Source organism: Coccinella septempunctata, chromosome 7 (assembly GCF_907165205.1).
Source record: "Coccinella septempunctata chromosome 7, icCocSept1.1, whole genome shotgun sequence".
Taxonomy (NCBI): domain Eukaryota; kingdom Metazoa; phylum Arthropoda; class Insecta; order Coleoptera; family Coccinellidae; genus Coccinella; species Coccinella septempunctata.
This window is the reverse complement of record NC_058195.1, coordinates 26,694,963-26,715,007: the sequence shown is the minus strand read 5'-3', so window position 1 is coordinate 26,715,007 and position 20,045 is coordinate 26,694,963. Positions and strand designations below refer to the sequence as shown.

Below are 20,045 nucleotides of genomic sequence, written 5' to 3'. Positions count from 1 at the left end.
CTTTTCAATTTCTTCTATCGCTATATCATCTTGAATCGCATAAACTCCTGCTACATTTTGCAATTCGCAGACGATACAACTCTGGTATCTCATGCTAAAACATTACAAAACTGCATACAGAAACTCCCTGGACTCCTTGATGAGATCTCCAACTGGTTCCGGAATTGAAGAATGAAAATTTATCCTGGCAAGTCGCAGTTTATAATAATTGTCGACCACAAAATCTCCTCTACATCACCAATTCTTAAAATCAATGATAAGATTATAAGATCTGCTCCTTCTGTTAAATACCTTGGTGTGCACATTGACAATAAATTGAACTTCAACCCGCATACCCAGTCGATGAAAAGAAAAATCATATAAAGAGCTAAATATAATATTTTTCCAAATTGGTGTACAGAAAGTGAGACATAAGCATTAAAAGTGCATCACTAATAAACAAAAAAATCTGCAGATCCATATTAGAATACGCCCAACCATTATTCGCAAACTGCAAGCCTCCAGCGATTAAAAATCTCACAGGAGCAGAGACAACAGCATTGAGAGCCATAACTCGAATGAGACATCCTAATAAACAACTTCATAATCCTCCAAATCATTTACTCTACCTGAAAACCAGAAAAGAGCCTATTGACATAAGAATGAGCAGGCTAAGTAAGAAATTATATAAAAGGTTATGTCAGCTAGACGATGTCATCGCCCAATATCATGAGGAAGGAATACATCCAAAATTTCCGCTAGTAAGCCAACTCAAAAATATTCAATAAGGAGATGTGAAATATTTAACTTTTAGCTTTCACCTTAAACGATATAATTTATTTACTAAAAACTGTTAAAATTAAATTTAATTTAATGTACCAAAATTGTAGAATACAGGCTGAAGGACCTCTGGTCGATGGCCAATTGCATAGACAATAAAAACATTTAATAATAATAATATTCATGAGTGTGGTTAGTTACAATGATACTTTTATACTTTCAGGAACAGTTTTTTTATTAAAGATTAATAGTACGAACTATTGATTAACTCAGTAATACATTTATTTCTTTGAATACAATATTCTTCTAATAAAGCTGTCTCTATGATGTCTAAAACACTGGTGTGTGCACTTGACACTTTTTGCATGCATCAACATTCCAGAAAATCGGGGATATGGGAGCAGTTTCGTAGCGGCGCCACCATGTCATTTACTTCGTTCTATCCTTGTTCTACCAAAGGAAGTTCAATGATACTATGTCGTTTTATTTTGTTTTGCGTTGATATCGATCAACGAGTTCAACATATGAACTAGCCCATTTTGTCAGCTGTTAAGAAATATTTGTGATTCACAGTTTAATTTTCGTTGTAAAAACAAATCTGTCTATATTTCAACATTATGGAATAAGGGTTCGAAGGAGTATTTACAAATCTTCTTCAAGATAATTTCCGTTTGACAAACTGAATTCGTGAGGGTGTTAATTCAATATGATTTCAATAAAACACAGTTGATTGGTCAAATATCCAATGATTCAGATGACGGAAAGGGAATTTTCACTACATCAACTCAGGAAGAATATTTGAAGAACAGACTCGAATAGATTTATGTATTTCTGATTCTCAATACATGCTCACAATTCACATTACGTATTTCCAATACACTTCTGAAGTCGCCACAAAACTTAGCTATGTATATCCATCCCGAATATTCGTTCATATGATTTGGTTATGCCTCAAATTCCAACAACACCGAATTCTTAGCTCTAGTTCTTGATTGTCCATACGGAAACTGAACTTACTGAAGGACATGTTGAATAAATGAAAGTTTTTCACCCTTTCTCGAAACTAATACAATTTCACACACTAATAATCTTTTATAAATACAACATATTCGTAAGTCGTAGGAAAGTATTCAAATTATTTTCAAATATCAATTGACAATGTTCTGTCAAATTCTAAACAGCGCTACCTACAGTGGGAAAAACGAAACTGGTCCCATATCCCCACGAAATTAAAAACAAAATCGAATCAGTGAATACACCAGAGTTTCAGACATCTTAGCAGCGCTGTTTAGAATTTGACAGAGCATTGTCAATTGATGTTTGAAAATAATTTGAATACTTTCCTACGACTTACGAATATGTTGTATTTATAAGCGATTATTGGTGTGTGAAAATGTATTAGTTTCGAGAAGGGGGTGTAGAATATTCATTTATTCAACATGTCGTTCAGTAAGTTCAGTTTTCTGTATGGGCAATCAAGAACTACAGCTAGGAATTCGGTGTTGTTGGAATTTGAGTCAGAACCAAATCAGATGAACGAACATTCGGGACCGATATAGCTAAGTGTTATGGCAACTTCAGCAATATTTCAAAGAAACTGTATTGGAAATACTTAGTGTGAATTGTGGGCATGTATTGAGGAACAGAAATACATAAATCTATTGTAGTCTGTTCTTCAAATATTCTTCTTGAGTAGATATAGTGAAAATTCCCTTTCCGTCAACTGAATATATTGGACATTTTACCAATCAACTGTGTTTTAAAATCATATTGATTTACGGCGACTTACGAATATGTTGTATTTATATGCGATTATTGTGTGCGTGAAAATGTATTAGTTTCAAGAAAGGGGTGTAGAACATTCATTTATTCAACATGTCGTTCAGTTTTCTGTATGGACAATCAAGAACTACAGCTGAGAATTCAGTGTTGTTGGAATTTGAGGCAGAACCAAATCAGATGAACGAACATTCGGGACGGATATAGCTTAGTTTTATGGCAACTTCAGCAATATTTCAAAGATACTGTATTGGAAATACGTAATGTGAATTGTGAGAATGTATTGAGAATCAAAAATACATAAATCTATTCGAATCTGTTCTTCAAATATTCTTCCTGAGTAGATAGAGTGAAAATTTCCATTCCGTCAACTGAATATATTGGATATTTGATCAATCAACTGTGTTTTATTGAAATCATATTGAATTACCCCCCTCACGAATTCAAGTTGTCAAACGGAAATTATCTTGGAGAAGAACAGTAAATACTCCTTCGAACCCTTATTCGATAGTGTTGAAATATTGACAGATTCGTTTTTACAACGAAAATTGAACTGTAGAGCACAAATATCCCTTAACAGCTGACAAAACGGGTTCATATTTTACACTCGTTGATCCATATTCGATATCAACGCAAAACAAAATAAAACGAGAGAGTATCATTGGACTTCCTTTGGTAGAACAAAGATAGAACGAAGCAACTGACATGGTGGCGCCGCCACGAAACTGATCCCATATCCCCGATTTGCTGAAATGTTGATGCTTGCAAAAAGTTATAAGTGCACACACCAGTGTTTTAGACATTTTAAGCGCTACCTACAGTGGAAAAAACGAAACTGATCCAATATCCTCCACGAAATCAAAAACAAAATCGAATCACTGAATACACCAGAGTTTTAGACATCTTACTTCAGAGGATAGTTTTCTGTCCAGAACAGGGAATAGCTCTTCTATGAGGTGTGTAAGGATTTTCCATTAATTCTAGGTCACCATGTACAAAGATCGGCATAACATTATTCATTTGCTCACCAAGCAGTTTGATTCTCCTACGTAACAGAAATCCCCAGAAACATTCGAAGCCACCCATAAATGGTCGGCCTTTCGGGCGTTTTCACTCCAGTCAGGGGTTGTTCGATGTTCTTCCGTGAAATCGCCATCATTTTCCCTGAAAACAAAAATGTTTTGTCTAACAATATTTCTGTGAGCAATCAGAAATCAGAATTCTATGCATCATTTGCCAAAGAATGACAATTTATTAGAAAATTGAAAAGAGGAGAAGAGATTTCAATTTTCGAATAATATCCGGTCATATAACATATTTCGTGGAAACTTGATCTAGAAACTTACGAAATGACCAAACATTCAGAAATCTGCATGTTTTATGATTTTTCAGATATCCCAAACTATATTAAGGCCTGCCGCAGACATGCAACTTTTCAGTTGCGCAACAGTTTGATTGCAAGCGGTTCGAGGGCGCACACAAAGGCAATCGCTGCAACTTTTCAGTTGCATGTCTGCGCGGCCCCATATAAATTCATTGTGCTCAATTCTGCAACTAAACAGTTGCAAAACTGAAAAGTTGCATGTCTGCGGCAGGCCTAAAAGCTATTTTGTCGGTCGCTCTGGCTATCTCAGAAAACATGATTATTGCGACCCATCAAAGGAGAAATATAACGTACAGGCATAGTCTACTGGAAGTTAGGAGGTCGTAAAGGCGAGCAGCAACGGCCATAAAAATCCCATAAAATTTTACGACGTTGCATGTTGCACCAGTTTTCGTTCTTCGTTGCGAAGCACGGTTTTTCTTTACTTTCAGTGTGGCAAAGACCGACAAGTCTCGGATCGCTTCGAAGCCTGCAACGAACGAGGAACCCTGTATCTTATGGAATTTTTATGGCCGGTGCTGTTGCTGCTCGCCCGTGAGTACGCTCCTTTAGGTTGCTCTAAAATGCCATGTTTCCGCAATGACATCAGAGTTATCATAGACGAACAGGGATTGTTGTAAACATTTCGACATTTGGAAACGCTAACCGGTATTTCACGTTAGAAACGGTAAACGCAGTAAAAAGTTTTTGATTTTTAGTTTTTCGGTTTGTTCAATGGTGCTTTTATTGTTTTAAGTGAATATCAGTGTTGAAATCACGAGTGTTTGTGTAGTGTGTTATCAAAGAATTCAACTTAGGTTTCGTTGTCTGGAGTAAATCAAAATCAATTATAAATCGTCTTATTCAGTATTAATCGGTATTCAGATTTCCGAAAGACCCCTTGAGGAGATTAGAATGGCTTGAAGCAATTTATGGGGTAAACAGATTCAAAGTTAACGAAGATACTGTAGTATGCATAAAATATTTTGCAGATTAACACGTTTTGAAAGAGAATTCTTTTCCAACCGCTGAGGGTTCAGTCATCAATATACCGCGAAAAGTTCCTAAATTAACTGATGATGCATTTCCTTCAATTGTTCTGAATCAAAATAGTTATTTGTTGTCTTTAATTATTCCAAAAAAAACTGATGCAGAGGAACGAAGACAAAAATTAGATTTTCATTATGATTATGTTTATAGCGACTGGGACAAACAAGATCAAATTAGTTTTTTTTCACATTTTCGTGGTCATTTCAAAGGCAGGGCGATTACCAACTTCTCTTTCAATGTCAAAGAAAATGATTTTGATCAATTTTATAAAATTAATTTTGAAGGTTCTTTCCCAAAAATATCATTAGAGTATAAAATTCTCAGGCCCGGTTGCTCAGTTCAGGATTGAGCCAAGATTAAGTTGAAAGAATGGGGAATTCTCCTCAATTAGGGTTATCACTGCATATGCAAGTTCAAACTGAATAATTATGAGTTTCATTTATGATTTTTTCAAATTCACAGCGGAAACTATTCAAAATCAATCTTCAAATATGGGGTTTTAAAATTTAAATCGCTTGCTTCCGAGTTTACGATTTGGCAATACAATGAACAAGCAAAATGTCCGATCAGCTTGTTTATAAAATAACAGATGTTGATTTACAGGCGCGTTCTTAAGTCGCATCCACACTATGCCGAACGACATCATTCGACCTGAGTCGAGCGGAAAAGTCGAAAGAGTCTAGACGTGTGTCGAATCGAATCGAATCATCCAAAAGTCGAATCGAATCATGTCGCTTCCAACCCGAATCAGCGCGGTCCCGCTCAAAGAAAGTCGAATCGAATGAAGTCAAAATTCATAGTGTGGACGTGTCGGATGGGATTCAGATCAGTCGACACGTTGATGAAGACGATCTTTGAAGAATGAGTGGTCTAAATCCCAATGAATTAATAAACTATTAAGTACAACATCGCCCTGAAATAATTTCTTATAGTCAAAATCGTTCGATAACTCTCATCCGTGTATATTTGAGAGTGATCTGCAATATCCAGAACACCTATTGGAAAAAAAAACCTTAATTTGGAGGGTTTGCTAACACCATTGACAACCTGCAACTGCGATTATTACTGCAATAGCTGCTGCCAAAAAAGGATAATCATTCATTTTGTTTTCCAAAATCCAACTCCTACACATTCAGTGCTCGAAAACACCTGAGTCGAACCGTTCTTCATCATTCGAGACGTCTACACTGCAAAACCAGTCTGGACGCCGTGTCGAATCGAACGTAGTGAACCGAATGTGTCGCCCCGTATAGGTCGAATGATGTCGTTCGGCATAGTGTGGACGCGACTTTACTGGCGAGCTTCAACTGCAACCGGCCATAAAAATCCCATAAAATTTTACGACCTCAAGGCATATTTCAGTTGATGTTGACAATTTGTGCAATGGAGATGAAACGCTTCAAACCTTAAATACCCATTTTCATCTTCCATTTTGAAGTGCTTAAAATATTTTTTTTTTGGTAAACGGTCATTTCAAAATGTGACGTTTCAAAGGCATTTAATAAAAAATACATCATTTTCGTCAGAAGAAGTATTCCCTATTGAATGGAAATGTCAAAATTAATGCTGGATCTTTGCCTGTGGAAAGCTCGAAAAAACTTTTTTCTACAAGCGTGCGCGTTCAACTTTTTTCCCGCACGCATTCCAAGTTGCAAAGAGTCACTTTCCCAAAGAGTGCGGGAAAAACACCTGCTATTTCTTTCCCGCACGCATTTGCGTGCGGGAATGGATTAGCACTTTTAGATTTAGTGGGTAAGAGAGATTCTTTGGCGCTTACGGCTAAATTTTCTACACTTTCTGCCCAGCGCTATCCACTTTTTGGAATATTATGTCGTTTGTCATAAAATTAAGGAAGTAAACAACTGTGTTTACCAAGATTGCTAAGGTCGCTGGTTACTAAGGTAAGAAAATCAAAAGCACACAATGTTTTTCAGTAATAAGCCATTTCAGAAAATAAAATTTCTGCATTGCAGTCGAACATAAAGCTTTGTATGCAACTCGTACAAAATTAGGCTTTATGGACTTGCCCAAGTTATTGGCCTCGCTCGCTTTGCTCGCTCTGCCATAAACTTTTGGACTCGTCCATAAAGACCTAATTTATGTACTTGTCACATAAATAGCTATTATGTAGAAATATGTGAGATTCCAATTTATATAGCCTTGTTAATGCAATTTCTAAAACCTCATTTGTTGATTTGTATCAGCCTTCAACAGAAGTGAATAGCTTTGAATCTTTCATTAACATAATCAAAATATTAATAGATGAACATTGCCCATTGGAAAGTAGAAATATAGTATCAGTTAATTCTAAAGGTTGAATCACAGCTGAAATAAAAAGAGCAGGTGTTGAATTGAAAAAATTATTCTGGCTCCGGGTAAACTTGGAGTCAGTTGAATTATTAGAAATTTACAGAACATACAAAGCAAAATACAAGTTAATTATTGAATCCTCAAAATTGGCATATCATCAAGACCTCTCAGAATAATAATAATAATAATAATAATAATTTATTCACCCAAGCATACAATACAATTCAGAATTTGAGAGAGCTCAGAAAAGTAATCTAAGGCTTGTGTATGAACTCTCTCCAATCAAAGTAGTGAATTAGCAGCATGACTATGAAATTACAAACACAATGCAAATAATACAATTAACCATCAGAAAAGTTCTTGAACGTTTTGTCTCGAGAAACAGTCAAGTAACCAGCTACTTGTTCTACGCTTCAGAGAATGGTAACTTTGTGGGCTTTTCAGATAGGTGGGAACAATATTGTAGATCTGTGGCAATCTATAAAGAGCAGAAGATCTGATCTTCTCCCTGGTAACCCTGAATCCTCTAACCATCACATTTTGTGTCTGCCTTGTGTTATAAGTAGAACACAAGAGATCCAACTCGTGACGTTTTTTGGGGATCGATAATACCAAACTTTTTATGTATAGCTGCCTCGGGTCCATTATTCTCAATTCCTTATACAATTTGTCACTAGAGTACAGCCGAGGTTTCTTGAATAAGATCTTTATAAGTCGCTTCTGTGCTCTCTCCACAGTGTTATAATATCCTTTCCTCAAACCGCCCCAAGCACGAATTCCATACTGTAAAACCGACTGCACCAATGTGAAGTAAACAGTGAAACATAAATCCCTAGGTAGAAAATTCCTGGCCAATCGAATTCTGTAAGTTATTTTTCTCAATCTCTTATGTAATTCCATGCTGTGCACATCCCATCTCAGATGACAATCAATATAAACTCCCAAGTATTTGACAGATCTCACTGCTTTTATTACTATATTGTCGAAGAGGAGCGCTTCAAAGTTCGGCTGTTGTGAACTATTTAATGAAATCGGCAGGAAGTGTGATTTGGATTCGTTGACTGAGAGTACATTTAGATCAAACCACTTCTTCACAATATTCAGTTCCGCTTGCGCCAATTCTCCAACCTCCATCCAAGAGTTTTGCTCAAAGAGAATACATGTGTCATCAGCATAAGAAATTATTTTGCCCTTCATACTTAACTTCAGCAGATCATTCTTATATATAAGGAACAATAGCAGACCCAAAACAGTTCCTTGGGGAACGCCACAACGAATAACCTCCGGTTCACTCACAACATCATAGATCTTAGTTCTTTGGGTTCTATTATCCAGATAACTCTTAAGCAAGTCAAAAGCACTACCTCTCACTCCAATATGAAACAACTTTTTAAGCAGGATCTCATGATTGACGGTGTCGAACGCCTTCGATAAGTCGACAAACACACAGAGAACTTTCCTATTTCTGTTAATTGCCTTGTAAATATTTTCCATCAAAGCATCCAAGGCATCTGAGGTTGACCTACCTTGTCTAAAACCGAATTGACTCTCAGAAATGATCTTGAATTTATCTAGGTATTTGGTCAATCTGATGAAGATGACCTTTTCAAATATTTTTGCAAAGACAGTAATGACTGACAGAGGTCTGTAATTGCCGGGGTCGCTCCTATCTCCACCCTTGTGAACAGGTGTGATCAATGCTGTCTTAAAACATGAAGGCACAGACCCTACCTGAAAACATGCATTGACTAATTCGACAAAGGGTTGTGCTATCAGAGGTGCCATGTCCTTAGCTAAACTCCCAGTAATCAAGTCACAGCCAGATGATTCAACCTTTTTCAAGGAATATATCAGTCCTGTGAGCTCCTCGATGCTTGTCGGTTCCACATATATGGAGCCAGGCCATGACATATGCTTAAACCCAGACTCAGAGGATGGGCCCAGAATGGAAGAAGCCAGTTTATGCCCTACAGAGGCGAAGTATTTATTCATGCCATCTGCAATCTGTTTACGGTCATCGGTCTCTACCCCATCAACAACAATTCGGTCAGGAATGGCTCGCGTTACACTATTGGAGTTTGTAACCTCATTGATAAAACGCCATGTTTTCTTGATATCACCCTCTGCAGACCGGACTCTATGACTATAGTAAGAAAATTTAGCCTTCTTCAGAAGTGAATTCAGTTTGTTACGAAAAGCAGTATACAGAGTTTTGCTCTCATCGCTCTTCTCCTTTAGGAACCTCTGGAATAGAAGATCTCTTCGGCGTATGGAATTAATCAAACCAGTCGTTATCCATGGTTGTCTTTTCTTAGGTGTTGATTTTCTGGACGTGATCGTCGCTGATTCTACGCAATTAAGGATGTTTGCCATAAATATTTTTGACTTTTCTTCAACATCTTCAGTCCTTCGGAATTCTTCCCAGCATACTTTAGATAGCTCAGATAGCAACAATTCACGATTCACACACTTACGATATTCAAACGTCTGACCAACAGTCCCCGTGGTCCTCGTAGCAGAAACTTGATGCAGAGCAATGGTCACATAATGGTCAGTAACATTTGTTCTCAGAGTGAGGGGAACAACCAAGTCCGTTGTAAACAATCCCTTGACAAACATATGATCAATGCACGTTGCCGTATTAGCAGTCTGTCTAGTGACTGAATTTATGATTGATTTAAAACCAGCACCATTTAGAATTTGCAAATATTCCTCACTTACACTATCGGATTGGTCTAAGATGTCGACGTTAATATCCCCAAGAAGGTAAGTGACGCCTCCCAGGTTTCCCTCAGAAAGAAAATTTTCGAGATCATCAAGGAATCTTTCAACCCGATAAGAATGTGGTCGGTACATTGGCACAATATTAAAGCTCCTTCCTTTCTTCACAAGTGAACAATTCAGGACACTCAACTCATTGATCACTTTAAACTTAACTTTATGGACTAAATTTGATCTTATATACATAATAACCCCATCATTTTGATTAATGGTTGAATTGTTATAGTAAACACAATAATCCGGAATCCCAAACTGCTCAACATCTTCAACTCTCCACGTCTCCGTTAGAACCAATACATCAAATTCAAAACCAAAAGACGAGAGTAGCACCAGAAACTCATCGAAGTTCTTCTTGATACTCCTCACATTCATCTGAATCAGGGCCAGCTTTTCTCCACCCTCCATTACAACCTTCCTCACCATAGAACAATCATCCACAGTCACCGTCTCCATCTCATCGACATTTATTTCATCCATCAACCAACTCATGCTTATTGTCTGTATTGGGGAATGTAAGAAATAACAATATGTTTTCTCCACAAAATAATAAATCTATGACAAAACAGAAAATGATCAAATTAAAGAACAATACAAAAAAAATGACCCAATATAAACTAGGACAGGCACAGGATTCAATGGTACAAATATGAAATCTTTCAAACCAAAATTAACGATCTCTATTCTTCGATCCAGATCTAAGATTCCTCATTTTTTCTTTCACATACTTTTTGTTATCACCAAACTTGGAAAGCGGTTCCTTTTCCTTTTGGTCCTTCGAAGTATCCTTCTCTCTCTGTGTTGCCAAGGAATGTTCAACCTCACTGATGGCCATGCTCTCTCTCCTTGGAGTCGACGGAGCACTTGAAACCCTTCTATCAAATGATCCATAGTGACATCCATTCTCGAGCTCCTGGGCAGTGTAAGGCTTCCCATTTATAAATAGTTTATTTCCTTTTAGGAATGATTTTATTGTAGGATCTTCTCTTATCTTTGCCAGTTAACTTCGCAGAAATTTATTTTCGAATCGCTGTTTTTGTGTGAGATCATTTCTGATTCCCACTTTAGTGCCTCTGAGTTTCATACTGGCTTTTAGAATCTCAGATTTCTTCAGGAAGGACGTGAACTCAACTTTAATAGGACTTCCATCATCAGGTCCCAGTCTATAAGTATTGTTAAGATCGGTGACTTCTATTTTTACACCCAGCATATCTCTTAGAGTCCCACAAACAACTGAAGGCGAAAAGTCCTCATAAGTCCGGAGACCAAAAATGATAATGTTGTTTTTCCTTGAGAAAGTTTCCATAGTCTCTAGCCTTCTTGAAAGGTTGGCGTTCTCCTCTTCAAGCTTCCTCACCTTATGGTGCAATTCCTCCAGTTTCAGCAACAAATTACTCTCAGATGCGGCAATGGCCGATTTTATCTCCCTCCTGTTACCCAAAATCTCGTCTCTCAAAGATTCAATCGCATGTCCCAGATCACTCGCCATCTTCATGAACTCAACAACCTTGCACGATCGTGTATGAATACCCTAATCCAGCCCGTCCGGTTACTTATCAAACGACAAGCAGCATATGTGTCTGACTTTGTGGAATTGTTTATATTATTTATTCAGCTATAGAAACTGAAGTAAATGAATGAATCATTCAATCCGAAAAATTCACTTAAACACAGCAAAATTTAAGGAGCAAACACACAACCCGCTGTAATAGCTTCAGTATTCGACCATCTATCACGCAAAACACCCATGAAATATCGAAAATTTCATAGAAAACTTGTATGACTTCTACACCTGGCCGCAAACATATACGAATACCTCTCAGAATATTCTGACAATAAGATCAAAACAGTTTGGAAAATTGTAAATCGTGAGACTGGAAGGATATCTAATGAAATCAGCAAGATTATTCTGAACAAAAATGGTGTTTGTTGTCCGGAACCCAGTTCAGTGGCAAATGAATTTGCTCGTTACTTTTCAGGTGTGGCTAAAAGAACACTTGAGCAAGCATATGGTAATAATGAAGTTGGTATGTGTACAGCCGGCCCTTTACATTAAAAAACTTTTTTTTCCCACCCTGTAGATGGTAGTGAAGTTAGAGGTGCGATTAATGCCTTAAAGAATAAGAAATGTACTGGTGTAGACTTTATATCTGCCAAAATATTGAAATTAATTTCTTAGCATATAGTAGATCATTTTGCCCATTTTATAAATGATTCAGTCTGTTCTGGTATTTTTCCAAATGTACTTAAGAATGCCACTGTGTTGCCTGTTCTCAAGAAGAATGATTCTAACTATCGATCTATTTCATTGTTGAGTGTATTCTCTAAAATTTTCGAGAAAATAGTTATGGATAGGATGATGAAATTTTTGAACACCTTCAACTTGATTACAGACAGTCAATATAGTTTTAGAGCAGGACGATCAACTGAGTCTGCTGTTCTGGATTTTGTACACACGATTCAGTTTTCGTTGTATAGGGGATTGAATGTTGCGGGATTGTTTTTTGATCTTACAAGTGCATTCGGTACAATTTAACCTCATTTTTTACTGAGCAAATTGTACAATCTTGGATTTCGTGGAGTGTTCCTGGATTGGATTAAACATTATGTGTCTGACAGAAGATTGCATGTGAGAATCAATCATGTTTTCTCTGATGAGTGATGAATATGTTGTTGATCTCGGTGTTCCTCAGGGATCAGTTTTAGGTCCTCTTATATTCATACACTTTATAAATGACCTCCCACACCATATAAAAACTAAAATTATTATTTTTGTAGATGACACTTCGTTTATTGAGAATCTGGATGAACTCACAGAATTATGTCAAACACTTTTGGTGTCTTTCGCCAATTGGTGTGAGCTGAATGCACTTGTTCTGAATTTAGATAAGAAAAAAGTAGTCAAATTTGGTTTGAAGAAAGGAAATTATTTAGTTCTGAAATATGGTCATCATAACTTGATTTCTGAAGAGTCTACAAAGTTTCTAGGTATTTATATTGGTGAGTGTCTGAGATGGTCCGAGCAGATATCACGTGTCAGCAGGAAGCTTAGTTCTTCATATTATGCAATTCGTCGTATTAGGAATTCTCTTCCTCCCGCTGCTGTCCTGAATGTTCACTACAGCTTGGTCTTTAGTCACATGGCATATAATGTTCTGATCTGGGGTTGCTCTGGGGAGCTTATGAGTGTGATTATAGCCCAGAAAAGTCGATTAATATTCCGTCGCAGTCCACAAACATCTTGTAAAACTGTATTTGTAAAACATGAGATATTTTAGCAGCCCCTTGTATATATTTATACAAATGTCTCTTATTCATTGAAAAGAGTGAAGCGTATACTCCTCAGCTTTTCAGCGCTCACAACTATGGTCCAAGGAATACAAACTTTTATTGTACCTGAACATAGAACAACGAAATATGAAATGTCAGCTAAACGTAAGAGTATTATTTTGTATAATCATCTTCCCGATTCAATTAAATCACTGAATTTATCTGCTTCTGGTAGGAAAATAAAATCTTTGGTTCTAAGTAAATGTTATTATAGTATTAATGAATATCTTAATGATGAATGCATTCAATGATTTGTAATTTCAATTCCTCTCTAATTAATCGCAAATGAGTATGCGATCAACTTCAGATAACTTATATATAGATATTGAGCAACTGAACAAGTTAAAATTCTCTTACCTACCCTAACTGGGTGAAGTCGAAACTCAGATGAATCTCCACTGGTCTGGTATCAGAAAGGGGGTTCCTAAGGGAAGGGAAACACGGAAACAACCCTTCTTCTGCTTTTAGCTCCGTGGCACGATAGATGAAGGATACACGGCACTTCACTTGAAGTTGCTCAATATTACTTTTATTCACTCGCAATATATAGAGATGATATATATGGTGCAATGATTTCGGCGATATATAAGAAGATAGAATAGAAGAATTTGGGCTTTTGCGAGATCGATTTCGGCGCGTCCGGCGATGATACGAAATATAATTGTCGTGACGGACACCAAAGTTTTTGGATATCGATTGAAATTTATTCTGGGAGGATTCTTCATTTCTTCAAAAACTTTTTGGGGTTTTCACTCCCAATCTCTGAAACAAAATCAATTAAAAAATGAAATCATCGATTTGCTCCTGCGTAAATTCTTGCACTGATTTGTCAAGAGCAGATTAACTAGAAAAAATTGTTGCCTGACAATGAACTGAAAATAAATAACGTTGAAATTATAATTCTAGGTTGTAACGTTTCGGAGTCTATATCAGACTCCTTCATCAGACGAAAAATCTATTTTTGAAAATCTTCTGAATTGTCGCTTTTTTTTTTGACATTAATTGTCAACACACAGAAACAGAGACTGCATAGAAACGTTGATTCATTTAATTTTGAAATTACCGGATGACAGTTCCTTCCTTAGTAAATTGATGCAAATATGATCTATTCCTATCGAACAATTTGCCAAATTATTATCTTGATCTAATAGAATACACGTAGACTCTTTAATTTTTCGTTTAAAATGGTCTGGTTCTGTCATTAAAATTATAGTGTTGTCCCAATCCATCATGTGGTCTCCCGTATTAGAACAAATATGATCTACGATTTGTGATCGATTAATTTCTCTATTTTTAATATTATTTTTATGTTCGCGTTTTGTTATTTCTAGAGGACGTTTCACCTGTATAAGTTTTACCACAAATACAGGGTATGTTGTGAATACAAATTTTTGATTTTTGTTTTTCGTTCAAAGGTTTAGTTTTTGTTAATATAGATCTTAAATCATTTTGCGTTTTAAAAAACAGTTCGTATGTTGAACTTCGAACCGATTCTTCTTATTTTTTCTGAAAGGCCATTAACATAAGGAATTACATTCAACAAATTTGGTTGTTCTTGACGGATTGTTGGTTGTTCCTGATCATTATTACGATTTTGGTTAGTCATTTTTCTCTCTAAATTTAATATTGTTTTTTCAATAAAATTTTCCGGGTATTGATTATGCCTAAGAAAATGTTTAATGAAGTCAACTTCATTATTTCTAATTTCGGGTGTAGATGAAATTAAATTAGCTCTATCATAAAGTGTTTTAATGATACCTCTTTTGACACTTACTTGGTGATTGGAATAAAAATTCAAATATCTATTAGTATGTGTCTTTTTTCGGTATACGCTCGTTTCAAAATAATTCGAAAACTTTTTTATTGAAACATCTAGGAATTAAATTTTGTTATCCTGCTCTAATTCCATTGTAAATTTTATTGTAGTTTCTTTGTTGTTAATATGATCAAAAAAATTCTTTCGTCGGCGCCTGACAAACCGGAGTCAGGCAACCCAACTCACGATCGGCCATGCCGCCCGCCCTGAAGTCTGCTTCAGTAAGATGAATCGAAAGGAGTGAACAGACGAAAGGAGCTAGCAGCAATCTACTGAGTTGGAAGAGGACACAATTTAACGACTGGTCGTCGAATTGTCCCAGAAGTAGTAGCAACATCAGCTACTCGAGTGGTGGAATTAGCCCCTAGAAAAACAGACGATATGCGGCCTATAGACCACTTCAGAGGAGAAAGATTATCATCTCGAATGATGACAACGGTACCTGGAAGGATGGGAGTAGATGGATGCAACCACTTGTTACGTTGTTGCAAGGTATGCAAGTACTCCTGACGCCAACGCTTCTAGAAGTTCTGCTGAAATCGTTGGACTAGTTGCCAACGAGACAGACGGTTTACAGACACGGAACTGACATCTTTATCAGGAGGAGCGGAACACCAGAAAATGCCCTGGTGTGAGGGCCTCAAAATCAGAAGGGTCAGACGATGGGAGATACAGAGGACGAGAGTTGAGGATTGCCTCAACCTGAGTGCAGACGGTGAGGAACTCCTCGTAAGTGAGTTTTTGCTCCCTGATAACGCGAGTGAGATGGTGCTTAGCAGATTTGACAGCGGCCTCCCAAAAGCCGCCAAAGTGAGGACTGGAAGGTGGTATGAATCGCCAGTCAGTTCTGGAAGACGAGGCTGCATCACAAAGACTTTGCTGATGTTGCGGAGTAGACAATAAGCGGCCAAGGTCACGAAGGTAGTTATGTGCACCCACTAAGTTGGTCCCGTTATCGGAAAAGATAACGGAAGGATGACCTCGGCGTGCAACGAAGCGACGATAAGCTGCAATGAGGCTGTGGTGGACAGCTCAGATGCCAATTCTAGGTGAACCGCTTTGGTGGTGAAACAGATGAAGACAACTAGATATGCCTTGGTGCTAACGGCTCCACGCAGTCGTGCACTGGTTACATAAAATGGGCCTGCGTAGTCAACGCCAGTGGTGAGAAAAGCCGCAGCAGAGGATAGCCACTCAGGTAGAAGATTACCCATTGGTTGAATTAGAGGACGGGGTTTGCAGGAAAAGCATCTATTGCACTTGCGCAGATGATTACGCACCACATTACGAGCGTTCAAAATCCAATAACGTCGGCGAATGAACGAGTGAGTAGCGAGAGCACCGGCGTGCAGAAGACGAAGATGGGCATCATCGATGATCAGATGAGTGAGATGATCATTCTTTGGCAGAAGAACCGGATGTTTGTGTCGATATGGTAATAGAGAGGATGAAAGGCGACCTCCAACACGCAGGAGTCTATGCTCGTCGCAAAACAGGTGGAGTTTCATAATAAGCCGATGACGGGAAGACGGTTTCTGAAGCTCAGCTAGCTCCTCGGCAAAATGAACAGATTGGACTAGACGGATCAAACAGATCTCGGCCTCCTGGAGCTCAATAGAGGAGAGGAAACCTGAGCGAGGTAAAGATGAATTACGAGCATTTAGAATGAAACGTCGACAAAAGGCAGTCGAACGTTTGAGACGAAGATACGAGGAGAAACGTTCGGTCAAGGTGGGTTCATCTTAGATGGCTGCTAACATGAAAGTGGAGATCGGCTTGGCCTCGACCTCCACTTGTTCAGTTTGAGATGAATCAACAGAGGAAAGAGGCCACGAAGATGAGGCGAGCGAAAGCCAAGGAGGACCACGCCAACATAAATGGTGATGATGAATATCCGCGGGCATCAATCCTCGAGAGGCACAATCCGCTGGATTGTCTTTAGACACCATATGCCTCCAGCAAACTGAAGGAATCAAATCCTGGATCTCAGCGACTCGATTGCCAACAAATGTCTTCCATCTGTGACTTTCACCGCGGATCCACGACAAAGCAACGGAAGAGTCACAAAAGGCAATACACTCAGTTGTGATATTCGGCAGAACGCGGGTGGACAGATGATGCATGAGTTTTGCGAGCAGATGGGCACCGCACAGTTCAAGACGAGGCAGGGTCACAGCTTTGCAGGGAGCGATTTTAGATTTGGCCGCTAGAAGAGACACGTGGTATTGATCAGATGATGTAGAATTGCAAAGATGACTGCAGCGTAGCCCGACTCAGATGCGTCACAGAAGCCAATCAGCGGATGAGCTGAAGACTGCACGGCAGGGATGAATCGTGGATTATAAGTTCTGCCAAGGTGGGAAGCTAGGATTGAAACCGCAACCACGAAGGCTGGGATTCATTCGAAAGAGGTTGGTCCCATTCCAGATGAAGAAGACAGAGCTGACGGAAAAAGCTTTTGGCGTAGAAAGTGATAGGAGCTAGCCATCCCAAAGGATTGAAGATTCTGGCCATCTGACTCAGCACAGTTCGTTTGCTGACTGTCGTTGAAGTCAGGCGTACCGAGTAGAAAAAGTGATCAGATGTAGGGTTCCAACCAAGTCCCAGAATCTTGAGACTTGGTTCACGGTCAAGAAGAAGGGGGTCAATAGAGGAGGAGTCTCGACGATGTTCAGGAGGAATACCGTCCAGCAGAGAAGGATGATTAGAGGCCCATTTGCGCAGCTCAAAACCGCCCGCCATGAGTAGATCCTGAATTTGCTGTCGTAGTTCAAGAGCTTCAGATTCGGATGAACAGCCTGTCAAGATGTCATCGACATAAATCTCATCCAGCAATACAGGAAATTTAGGCCCCTCATCAGAAGCCGGCTGCCGAATAGTCCTAAGTGCCAAAAAAGGAGCGGCAGAAAGTCCATAGGTGACAGTGTTCAAACGATAATATTGGGAAGGTTCCTGTTTGGCGAAACGCCAGACAATGCGTTGATAGTCTCTCTGCTCAGGGCGTATCTGAATTCGTCGATACATCTGTCTGATATCGGCAGTGAAGACAAATCGATGCAGACGAAAACGAAGAAGAAGAATAGAAATGTCCGTTTGCAGTTTAGGGCCGGTAAGCAGAAGATCGTTGAGGGACTTACCATTAGATGATGCGCAAGATGCGTTGAAGACCACTCTTATCTTAGTAGGTGGATCATCCGGACGATGTACAGGATGATGAGGAATATAGTACGGTTCATATCGAGGACGGTCAGATGATTCAGGGACCAATTCCATATGGCCGCTTTCGAGATAATCTCTCATGAACTCATGATAGGCGCTGCGAAGGTCGGGGTTATTATCTAGACGATGCTTTAACCGAATAAATTGCCTAGTCGCCACATTGACAGAGGTGCCCAGCAGCCCAGCTGATGAGATAATAAGGGCAGACCAACAGTTACGGCTGACATCAGCGCGATACAGGACCTCACACTCTTCCTCAGCGTTTGTCAAAAGGAGCAAGTCAGGTACCTTATCGAGTTCCCAAAACCGTCGTACGATGTTGACAAGTTCCTGATCCGAGTGCTCGCGGAGCTCAGCGAAATAGTTTGAAGATAAGGAACGACAGAAAGACCCATCCTATCAAAGGATAAGATTTGACGAGATGCGTCAGATGAGAGAGTCCTGTCACAAGAAGAGGGACAAGCAGACACTGAGCGAGGAGCGTCATGCTGAGAGGATGATGGAAGAGACAATGCGGATGACGACCCTGCAGAAGACGATGGAGAAGTATCAGATGAAGAATTGAAGGCAGTCACTGGGCGAAGGGAATCTGGATGAGAAGGCGATGGAGAAGACACAGCAGACGGTGACCCTGCAAAATATGATGGAGAAGTTATCGGACGTGAAGCCTGATGAGTTCTTCAAGGACGCCGATCCTGACTACTGACAGTGTCAGGTGAGAACGAGACATGCTTGGTCGTTTTGCGATGACGAGCATATGGCCCATAGGGTAACCAACCTAAGGTGGTGGACAATGCACCTGGAAGCTCAGCTGACGGAAGCATCGTGCTAGAAAGAATAAGATGAGGGAGCACATCCGAGCCAATCAACATCCCTATGGTACGAGGAATATAGAAGAGTGGGGTGAGATGCTGAAATTCAGGCCACCGGCCATTGAACGCTTTGACAGGAAGGGGATCTATGTGGCTGTCAATAACGTAGGCTTTAATGATACGATGGGGAGGATCTCCCTGGTGACAGAGGGTGACGTATGCGTATCCTTGGATGCGAAACTGATCCGCGTTACTCAAGGTGCGAAGTTGAATAGTTTCAGGGTGAATGTGCAGACGAAGCTTGGAGGCCCAATCTCGGGTGATGAGGGTGTGTTGACAACCTGAATCCAAAAGAGCACGACCGAACACGACATTCTGCCGGCTATCAAGACGTATCCAAGCAGTAGGCATGAGGTGGTCGGAATTATTGTTTCGGCGCAAGGAAGATCGTGGAGATGAGTACAGATGACTGGAGGAGAGCAGATGAAAGGACGACGACGGATGTTTGCTCATTGGGGTTAGATGACTACGAGATGATAGTCAATCGGTACCGCTTCCGGAGGTGGAGCAAGAGTGACGAGACGGAGAAGCGAGGGACGCTCGAGATGATACAGAACCAGATGGCCTAGAAGTCTCGCGATATCTACCCCTGACTGAGATGACAGCGCGGATTGGAGACCTGGGTCAGGCAGGAGGCAAAGAAGAACATTGGTCCGTCGAGGGGGAATCTCTTCCGTGTGGGAAGCTGAAAGGGGCGAGGTGGTAGGTGCCAAGTGGAGGATCGAAAGAAGAAGATAGTCTGCCAGATCTATTATTGGCAGCGCCTTGA

The 20,045-nt window shown here is 39.4% G+C and overlaps 1 protein-coding gene across 4 annotated transcripts in view; it reads right to left on the bottom strand.

Moving 5' to 3' along the window:
* LOC123318010 (eye-specific diacylglycerol kinase) overlaps window positions 1–20,045 on the bottom strand; it is a 291,641-nt gene that overhangs the window by 234,113 nt on the left and 37,483 nt on the right. For 3 of the 4 annotated variants that reach the window (XM_044904662.1, XM_044904665.1, XM_044904664.1), the window contains exon 2: window positions 3,567–3,702. In XM_044904662.1, coding sequence (XP_044760597.1) covers window positions 3,567–3,702 — 136 coding nt within the window. Of the gene's footprint in view, window positions 1–3,566; window positions 3,703–3,884; window positions 3,950–20,045 lie in introns of those variants that run through there. The other variant, XM_044904663.1, reaches the window with a different exon arrangement.